This window comes from Eleutherodactylus coqui, chromosome 13 (assembly GCF_035609145.1).
Source record: "Eleutherodactylus coqui strain aEleCoq1 chromosome 13, aEleCoq1.hap1, whole genome shotgun sequence".
Taxonomy (NCBI): domain Eukaryota; kingdom Metazoa; phylum Chordata; class Amphibia; order Anura; family Eleutherodactylidae; genus Eleutherodactylus; species Eleutherodactylus coqui.
The window spans coordinates 110,226,390-110,237,482 of NC_089849.1; the positions used below are offsets into that span (position 1 = coordinate 110,226,390).

General features: G+C 42.9%; 1 protein-coding gene across 1 annotated transcript in view; it reads right to left on the reverse strand.

Moving 5' to 3' along the window:
- LOC136588217 (zinc finger protein 271-like) overlaps positions 1 to 10,553 on the reverse strand; it is a 58,972-nt gene extending 48,419 nt beyond the window's left edge. The window contains exons 1-8 of the mRNA XM_066587278.1: positions 10,125 to 10,553; positions 5,451 to 5,592; positions 1,337 to 1,528; positions 1,134 to 1,257; positions 928 to 1,025; positions 775 to 850; positions 588 to 685; positions 396 to 507 (exon numbers count right to left, since the gene is read on the reverse strand). Coding sequence (XP_066443375.1) covers positions 396 to 507; positions 588 to 685; positions 775 to 850; positions 928 to 1,025; positions 1,134 to 1,257; positions 1,337 to 1,528; positions 5,451 to 5,528 — 778 coding nt within the window. The 5' untranslated portion in view covers positions 5,529 to 5,592; positions 10,125 to 10,553. The remainder of the gene's footprint in view (positions 1 to 395; positions 508 to 587; positions 686 to 774; positions 851 to 927; positions 1,026 to 1,133; positions 1,258 to 1,336; positions 1,529 to 5,450; positions 5,593 to 10,124) is intronic.
- Between the last annotated feature and the right edge of the window lie 540 nt (positions 10,554 to 11,093).

Here is an 11,093-nt window from a genome sequence, read left to right on the forward strand (position 1 = left end):
ATTTAGCGAATTCCAAAGCTGAATAGGTAAATAATAGAAACTCATCATGATGAAAATGTGAATCGAGATAAAAGAGATTGTTAGACAAATTTTCTACAGTCAAAACGTGCAGTTAGGACTAAACGCATCTTATGTAACAGATATTGAAAGGTTAAAGTATAACTTTCATATGAGTTTTGTATCTGACATTTTACACTCTCAAGCACCTATTCTTTTTTGTGCCGACTCAAAGATTTGGAGTTAGTAGCATACAATGATGTAATGTTCAACGGAGTCTACAAAGGCCGAAGATTTTTAACTTCCCCAATAGACAGAAGCTTCCTCAGTTTCTACTGACGTTACATAGAGACAAAACATGGAGAACGTGAGACTTTATCTTAGTGGCCATTGCTCACCTGGAGAGATATCTACAGGAACTTCCTCCTCCTTCAATTGTCTATCACCTCTCAAATACATCTCTTCTTCTTCCTCTATAACAACAACTTTAATATTAAGCAGGTCTTCATTCTAAATAGGGACGGAAAGGTTTAAAAGAACTGGTTTAATGAGCCACCTTTGCTACATAAGAAAATCTCAAATTCACCTACCTGATGATCCTGCTTGACATTGTGATCTTCCTCTGGACAGCTCCAGGAATACAAGGGAGTAGGACATCTATCTGGGGAGTTTCTCTTACTGTATCCAGCTGGAGGAGATACACACAATGACTGTGGATACATGGTGCTATCAAGTAGACTCACGAAACTGATACAATAAAGGTTGACCCCTTCTTACATTGCCGTTCAGCTATCATGTAAATCTCGTCTTCATCATCTATAACTTCAACTTTAATATCGACTATATTGTCAGCCTAAACAGACAAAAACAAGTAATTAAATCATATGATTTGATCTGAACCATATTTGTCGAAACCTTAACTCAATCCACCTGATAATCCTGTTGGGCGTTATGGTTTTCTTCTGCACAATTCTGGTGATATAGAGGACTGGCACATGTCTCTACTGGATTTTTTGTACTAGATCCATCTGTGGGAAACACAAACACAGTGACTGAATGCATAGTATATATGTGCCAATCAGATGATGGGGGTATTTAATGGAGCCTCACAATTTACCATCAATAAATGCTCTTACCCGGTGATGTGAGGGGCTGGTGGTCCTCCATGATGACATCCCTGTACAGATCCTTGTGTCCTTCTAAATACTCCCACTCCTCCATGGAGAAATGAACAGTGACATCCTGATACCTTATATGAACCTGACAACACAATGATACGGTCATCATCCAGCCATATTATCCCCCAAGTATAATGTCCCATCATCCCCAGCAGCGTCACCTCTCCAGTCAGGAGCTCAATGATCTTGTTGGTGAGATCCAAGATCTTCTCATCATTATTCCTCTCAGGTATCAGTAAATGAGGTGGAGGCTCCATGATGGGGCTCTGGGTCCGGATCCATCCTTCCGACAAATAAGGACAGCTTCTTGGAGTCATATGTTCAGCAGATGTCTTCTTAACTACTGTGTAATCCTGTATAGGGTGGGAGACCCTGATAAATATCACTTTATACAGTACATTTCCAGAATCTCTCATCTCTCCGGTCAAGTTCCTGTGATAATTGCAAGAATAACAGTGAAGCAATCTGACATAATTCTAAGAATCCCTCACCCAGGCCCGGACTGACAATCTGTTCATAGTAACATAGTAACATAGTTCGGAAGGCTGAATGAAGACAATGTCCATCTAGTCCAGCCTGTCTAGCCTCCTGTTTTGTTGATCCAGAGGAAGGCAAAAAAAACCCAAAAGCAGAAGCCAATTAGCCCTTTTGGGAAAAAATTCCTTCCCGACTCTCTAATGGCAGTCAGACTGTTCCCTGGATCAAGCCCTAATAGTTTCTACCTGCCTGTATACCCGGATTAACAAATAACCTTAGATTTATAGCCTATAATATCCTTCCTCTCCAGGAAAGACATCAAGTCCCCTTTTAAACTCCTCTAACGTCCTCAGGCAGAGAGTTCCACAGTCTAACTGCTCTAACAGTAAAGAACCCCTTTCTATGTTGGTGATGAAACCTGCTTTCCTCTAAACGTAGCGCATGTCCTCTTGTTACCGTTGCAGTCCTGGGTATAAACAGATCCTGGGAGAGATCCTTGTATTGTCCCCTCATGTACTTATACATAGTTATTTGGTCGCCTCTTAACCTTCTTTTTTCTAGAGTAAATAGTCCCAATTTGGATAGCCTCTCTGGGTATTCCAGTCCCGTCATTCCATGTATTAGTTTAGTTGCCCTTCTTTGAACCCCCTCCAATACCGTAACATCTTTCCTGAGCACCGGTGACCAGAACTGTACGCAGTATTCCATGTGAGGCCTGACAAGTGCCTTATATAATGGAAGGATAATGTTCTCGTCCTTCGCCCCTATACCTCTTTTAATGCATCCCAAAACTTTATTTGCCTTTGCAGCAGCTGACTGGCATTAGTTACTCCAGTTTAGTCTACAATCCACTAGTACCCCCAGGTCTTTTTCCATTTCCCTTTTCCCTAGCGGTACCCCATTAAGTGAATATTGGTAACATCCATTCTTGCTGCCCATGTGCATAACCTTACATTTATCAACATTGAACTTCATTTGCCATTTTTCTGCCCAAGCCCCCAGCTTATCTCGGTCCGTTTGTAGCCGCACATTGTCCTCCGTTGCATTAATTATATTATATAATTTTGTGTCATCTGCAAATATTGATATTTTACTATGCAGTCCCTCTATCAGGTCGTTGATAAATATATTGAACAGAATGGGGCCCAATACTGAACCCTGTGGCACCCCACTAGTGACTGTGGCCCAATCAGAGTATGAACCATTTATTACCACCCTCTGCTTTCTATCATTGAGCCAATTTTTAACCCAATTACACACGTTTTCACCCAATCCGAGCTGTCTCATTTTGTATATTAGCCTATTATGTGGCACGGTGTCAAATGCTTTAGCGAAGTCCAGATATACGAGATCAATAGACTCTCCCAGGTCTAGCTTAGAGCTTACTTCATCGTAGAAACTGATCAGATTTGTCTGACATGAGCGACCCTTCATGAATCCATGCTGGTGAGGAGTTATTCCCTTGTGCTCCTTGAGGTGCACATCGATGGCGTCTCTCAGAATCCCCTCAAAAGTTTTTCCCGTTACTGAGGTGAGACTTACCGGCCTGTAATTACCAGGCTCACTTTTGGTCCCCTTTTTATAAATTGGAACCACGTTGGCAATGCGCCAATCCAATGGTACAACACCGGTCTTGATAGAGTCTAGAAATATTAGGTATAGCGACCTAGCTATCTCATCACTTAGTTCCCTTAGTATCCTTGGGTGTATTCCATCTGGGCCTGGCGATTTATCGATTTTAATCTTCTTTAACCTGTTCCGCACTTCCTCCTGCGTTAGGTATGACATATTTTGAGAGGGGTTTATTTTATTCCCCTGTATCTCGTGTGGCATTTCCTTTTCGTTTGTGAATACGCTTGAAAAGAAACTATTTAATAGATTTGCCTTCCCTCCATCATCTTAAATGATTCCTCCAGCATTATTTGTTAAAGGGCAGTGCTCTCCCTGCAAATCCTTTTGCTGTTAATGTAGTTGAAAAATAGTTTTGGGTTGTTTTTGCTCTCTTTGGCGATCACTCTTTCCGCCTCCTCCTTAGCAATTTTGATCGTATCTTTGCATATTTTGTTTTTTTCCCTGTACGATTTTAGCGCTTCTTCGCTGCCTTCTTGCTTTAGTAGTTTGAACGCTTTCTTTTTTTCATTTATTGCCCCTCTTACCGTCTTGTCGAGCCACATTGGTTTCCTTTTAGTTGAAATTCTTTTATTTTTAAAGGGAATAAACTGCTCACATGAGGTGATTAGGATCCTTTTGAACTTTTCCCATTTGTCCTCCGTACTGGCATTTTTGAGGATGTTGTCCCAATTAATGTTACCGATGGTAGTTCTAAGCTCATCAAATTTTGCTTTACTAAAGTTTAGTTTATTTGTCGCTCCCTGATAAGGCTTCCTATTGAATGACAGCTGGAAGTTGATTATATTGTGGTCACTGTTCCCCAAGTGCCCCTCAACATGTACCCCCTTTATTCGGTCCGGTTTGTTAGTTAGTACTAAGTCCAGAATGGCCCTCCCTCTCGTTGGTTCCTGCACCAGTTGGTTCAGATAATTATCTTTAATTACTCTCAAGAACTTATCACCCTTGTGAGATTTGCAGGTCTCATTTTCCCATATTATATCGGGATAATTAAAGTCCCCCATTATAATTACTTCATTGCGGTTTGACACCTCTTCTATCTGCCTTAATAGTAAGTTTTCAGTTTCTTCTGTTGCTTTTGGTGGTCCATAGAAGACCCCTATCAGGATTTTGTTATTTTTTCTTCCCTGTATTTCTGCCCACAGAGATTCCACCTGTTCTTCTCCTACCCCTATGTCCTCCCGTAGTCTCGGATTTAAGTTCGATTTGACGTACAGACATACCCCTCCCCCTTTCTGGTTCCTTCGGTCTCTTCTGAAGAGATTGTACCCCTGTAAATTTGCCACCCAATCACACTTATCATCAAGCCATGTTTCCGTTATTCCAACTATATCATAACTCTCATTAGTCATTCTTGCTTCAAGCTCACCCACTTTACCAATCAGACTTCTTGCATTCGTGGTCATACAATTGATATCGTTATTTTTGTTTTTTAAATTCGTTTTGTTGCTATTCATACTATTGGCTGACCTCACATTTCTAACTGTACTAACCCTCCCCCTGCTCGACCCCCATTCCCATTTCTTTGACCCAGGTCGCTAGCTTCACTGGCTACCCCACTATTTATCTTTTTGCCCTCCCCCCCAGTCCCTAGTTTAAACACTCCTCTAGCCATCTTCTCCCCCAGCACAGCTGCACCCTCCCCATTAAGATGCAGCCCGTCCCTACGGTAGAGCCTGTAGCCGACAGCAAAGTCAGCCCAGTTCTCCAGGAACCCAAATCCCTCCTGGTGGGCCGTTTTGGAGTGTGCCACCTGGCCTGCCTCTTTTTCATCTGCACTCCGCAGATTGCAGGCTGCCAAGATCCTCATACTGGCGGTTTAACAGTAGCTCCACCCCCTCCAGGCAATCCTAAACCTAGAAAGACGCATCTTTGGGAGGAGTCTAACGCTCACTCCCTACAGCTTGGCCAGGGAGCAGGAGGATTAAATGTATCCAGTCTCTCCAGGAAAACATAAGCAATTCTTGTTTTCTAAAAAAAATGTATTATTTTCTTAAGCATTACTATATAAAAGTACTTTATAAATTTGGTATCGCAGCACTCGCACTGACACACAGAATAAGGACATGTCATTATTACTGCATCATGAATGTCTTAAAAATACCTTCCTCCCTCGATATTGTATGTGAGCTGATGGAGTTTATTTTTCCATTATGGCCCTGCTCTCACCTCTCCGATCAACAGGTAGATGATCTCCAGGGTGAAATTTAATATTTTCTTAGTCATGTGACTTTTATCCTTATCCATTCTGAGTCATGTGTTCTTTCTCAGACAGGACAGTGTTTACCGTCATATGATCTCATAAGGCAATCTAAAAATAAATGAAATAAAGTAATCGTTTTATGAAAAAAAAATTCTACATCATAATCTGAACGATAAATCCAATTTTCTATCATGTAGTATATTCTGGTAAGTCAGAAAGAGATGCCTCATGAAGATAAGCACCACTGCAAGATATGATGAAATTTGCCAGAAATATAGTACACAAAAGAAAGAATTCTACTAAGATTTTAAGAATAGATGAACATTAATTCTGACAATTATCATTAGCAAACACAGACAGTCCACTGGAGTCAGGTCCTCATCTGTTATCATAACCAGATGAGACACCAATGTCTACTCCACTCATATGATGAATATCAGGCAAGGCCAGGATAACACAAGAGTCTACTCCTCCTGTACTATAATAACCAGACACAGACTGGACAGCTGAGTCTACTCCTCCTGTTATATAATAACCAGACACAGACAGGACCCCGAGTCTACTCCTTCTGTACTATAATAACCAGACACAGACAGGACCCCAGAGTCTACTCCTCCTGTACTATAATAACCAGACACAGACAGGACCCCAGAGTCTACTCCTCCTATACTATAATAACCAGACACAGATAGGACAGCAGAGTCTACTCCTCCTGTTATATAATAACCAGACACAGAGAGGACCCCGAGTCTACTCCTTCTGTACTATAATAACCAGACACATACAGGACAGCAGAGTCTACTCCTCCTGTACTATAATAACCAGACACAAACAGGACAGCAGAGTCTACTCCTCCTGTACTATAATAACCAGACACAGACAGGACCCCAGAGTCTACTCCTCCTGTACTATAATAACCAGACACAGACAGGACAGAAGAGTCTACTCCTCCTGTACTATAATAACCTGACACAGACAGGACAGCAGAGTCTACTCCTTCTGTACTATAATAACCAGACATAGACAGTACCCCGAGTCTACTCCCCCTGTACTATAATAACCAGACACAGACAGGATCCCAGAGTCTACTCCTCCTCTACTATAATAACCAGACAAAGCCAGGACAGCAGAGTCTACTCCTCCTGTACTATAATAACCAGACACAGACAAGACCCCAGAGTCTACTTCTCCTGTACTGTAATAACCAGACACAGACAGGACAGCATAGTCTACTCCTCCTGTACTATAATACCCAGACACAGACAGGACAGCAGAGTCTACTCCTTCTGTACTATAATACCCAGACAGGACAGCAGAGTCTACTCCTCCTGTACTATAATAACCCGACACAGACAGGACGGCAGAGTCTACTCCTTCTGTACTATAATAAGCAGAATACTTGATGTACAAACGATGTTCAGAGAGCTCCTCAGGGTCGCCAATTGGTTGTTAAAACAAAACAGTTCTTATCCTCCAAGCTTGGGGAGAGCTGCAGAAACAATTGGTGGCTTCTCTTTAAAGAAAGAGAGCTTCCCCCCAAGTAAAAAATGTATAGAGAAGAAAACTATTAGAAAAAAGATTACGCGCTCACGAGCTGTAAAGTTCAACAACCACAGTTGCGCAGAATCTTTTTTCTAATAGTTTTCTTCTCCAAACATTATAATAACCAGACACAGACAGGACCCAGAGTCTACTCCTCCTGCACTATAATAACCAGACACAGACAGGACAGCAGAGTCTACTCCGCCTGTACTATAATAACCAGACACAGACAGGAGCCAGAGTCTAACCCTCTTGTAGTATAATATCCTGACACAGACAGGACCCCAGAGTCTACTCCTTCTGTACTATAATAACCAGACATAGACAGGACCCCAGAGTCTACTCCGCCTGTACTATACTAACCAAAGACAGGACCCCAGAGTCTACTCCTCCTGTACTATAATAACCAGATACAGACAGGACGGCAGAGTCTACTCCTTCTGTACTATAATAACCAGACACAGATAGGACCCCAGAGTCTACTCCTCCTTTAGTATAATATCCAGACAAAGACAGGAGCCAAGTCTTCTCCTCCTGTAATATAATAACCAGACAAAGATGGGACCCCAGAGTCTACTCCTCCTGTACTATAATAACTAGACACAGACAGGACAGCAGAGTCTACTCCTCCTGTATTATAATAACTAGACACAGACAGGACAGCAGAGTCTACTCCTCCTGTATTATAATAACTAGACACAGACAGAACCCGAGTCTACTCCTCCTGTACTATAATAACCAGACACAGACAGAAGAGCAGAGTCTACTCCTCCTGTATTATAATAACCAGATATAGACAGGACCCCAGAGTCTACTCCTGCTGTAGTATAATAACCAGACACAGACAGGACCTGAGTCTACTCCTCCTGTACTATAATAACCAGACACAGACAGGACAGCAGAGTCTACTCCTCCTGTACTATAATAACCAGACATAGACAGGACAGCAGAGTCTACTCCTCCTGTACTATAATAACCAGACACGGACAGGACCCCAGAGTCTACTCCTCCTGGACTATAATAACCAGACACAGACAGGACAGCAGAGTCTACTCCTCCTGTACTATAATAACCAGACATAGACAGGATAGCAGAGTCTACTTTCCCTGTACTATAATAACCAGACACAGACAGGACAGCAGAGTCTATTCCTCCTGTACTATAATAACCAGACACAGACAGCACAGCAGAGTCTACTCCTTCTGTACTATAATAACCAGACACAGACAGTACCCCGAGTTTACTCCCCCTGTACTATAATAACCAGACACAGACAGGACCCAAGAGTCTACTCCTCCTGTACTATAATAACCAGACACAGACAGGATCCCAGAATCTACTCCTCCTCTACTATAATAACCAGACAAAGCCAGGACAGCAGAGTCTACTCCTCCTGTACTATAATAACCAGACACAGACAGAAGAGCAGAGTCTACCCCTCCTGTTCTATAATAACCAGATACAGACAGGACCCTAGAGTCTACTTCTTCTGTACTATAATAACCAGACATAGACAGGACCCCAGAGTCTACTCCGCCTGTACTATACTAACCAAAGACAGGACCCCAGTCTACTCTTCCTGTACTATACTAACCAAAGACAGGACCCCAGAGTCTACTCCTCCTGTACTATAATAACCAGATACAGACAGGACAGCAGAGTCTACTCCTCCTGTACTATAATAACCAGACACAGATAGGACCCCAGAGTCTACTCTTCCTTTACTATAATAACCAGACAAAGACAGGACCCGAGTCTTCTCCTCCTCTAATATAATAACCAGACAAAGACGGGACCCCAGAGTCTACTCTTCCTGTATTATAATAACCAGATACAGACAGGACCCATAGTCTACTCCTCCTGTACTATAATAACAAGACACAGACAGGACAGCAGAGTCTACTCCTGTACTATAATAACCAGACACAGACAGGACCCAGAGTCTACTCCTGCTGTAGTATAATAACCAGACACAGACAGGACCCAGAGTCTACTCCAGCTGTAGTATAATAACCTGACACAGACAGGACAGCAGAGTCTACTTCTCCTGTACTATAATAACCAGATACAGTCAGGACCCCAGAGTCTACTCCTTCTGTACTATAATAACCAGACACAGACTGGACAGCAGAGTCTACTCCTCCTGTACTATAATAACCAGACACAGACTGGACAGCAGAGTCTACTCCTCCTGTACTATAATAACCAGACACAGACTGGACAGCAGAGTCTACTCCTCCTGTACTATAATAACCAGACACAGACTGGACAGCAGAGTCTACTCCTCCTGTACTATAATAACCAGACACAGACTGGACCGCAGAGTCTACTCCTCCTGTACTATAATAACCAGACACAGACTGGACCGCAGAGTCTACTCCTCCTGTACTATAATAACCAGACACAGACTGGACCGCAGAGTCTACTCCTCCTGTACTATAATAACCAGACACAGACTGGACAGCAGAGTCTACTCCTCCTGTACTATAATAACCAGACACAGACTGGACAGCAGAGTCTACTCCTCCTGTACTATAATAACCAGACACAGACTGGACAGCAGAGTCTACTCCTCCTGTACTATAATAACCAGACACAGACTGGACAGCAGAGTCTACTCCTCCTGTACTATAATAACCAGACACAGACTGGACAGCAGAGTCTACTCCTCCTGTACTATAATAACCAGACACAGACTGGACAGCAGAGTCTACTCCTCCTGTACTATAATAACCAGACACAGACTGGACAGCAGAGTCTACTCCTCCTGTACTATAATAACCAGACACAGACAGGACAGCAGAGTCTACTCCTCCTGTACTATAATAACCAGACACAGACAGGACATCAGAGTCTACTCCTCCTGTACTATAATACCCAGATACAGACAAGACCCCAGTCTACTCCTCCTGTACTATAATAACCAGACACAGACAGGACCCCAGAGTCTACTCCTCCTTTACTATAATAACCAGACACAGATTGGGCAGCAGAGTTTACTCATGTACTTGGTGTTTCACTGAAAGTGCAATGCAATAATTTCACAATATTTGTGTTTTGGACAATGATATCTCACAATTGTGGACAGTGATGCTAACCTTGGTTCTTGGTATGCTTAGTTTTGTCATAGAAGATGCTGAAACTGACCCCCTGCTGACCTCCAATAAGGAGGAGTGCTGGTCTTCACAGCTGATTAAGCGTTGTACTTTGAGTAAAACACCTGGTATTATACTAATCATAGGCAACACTGGAGTCAGACACAGATAGCGCACCGGAGTCTGCTGCAACTGTTATTTAATGATGAAGCCCAGTCAGGACAGCAGAGTCTACTCCTCCTGTGTTATCATCTGCACACGGTCTGCTCTCCTGTGTGATCAGAACACACCGGTCCGCTCCTCCTGTATGATAAGCGGACAGGACACCAGACTCCTCCCGATATTACATTTAGCGCTGCCCGTCCCGTCAATGACTCTCCTCTTCTTCCACCTCTTCACTTGTCGCCTGGAAGATGTCAACTGCACCTCCGGTATCTGGTAGATACTAAAGGACCTTTGATGATGTCATGACCATGTGACCAGTCACGTGTGTGGGAGGTGTCGGGCTACAGATTGAGCAGCTTTAGAAGTTTTATCTTGATTTTGTTGCATAGCAAAAATAGTGCATACTGCGATAATCAGAAAAACGGTCTTGTGAATACATTCGTGTAATAAATGGAAAAAAAAAATTATTATTCACATGGAGTGCTGGGAGAGCCCAGAGTGGCAGTACCAATGTGGTTCACTTTTTAAGGTGCAGAGCAGCCCACCGAACTATTATGGCGTAATTAATAGTTTGCTTGTTTGCAGAGTGCACTACATGTATCAGGATGGTCTGACACTTTGTATCTACTCTGTGCAGGAGTATACACCAAGCAGCCACCTGTATAGGAGGCTGTGTGAGTGGCTGTCTCATCAGTGTCCTCCACAGGGGTAAGTGGCTCCCTCATTTGGCATATGGCTGCCTGCATGCTGAGGTGGTGCACATGTTTGCCCTCCTGTGTCAGTATGTATATGGCCATTTTCAGTGAC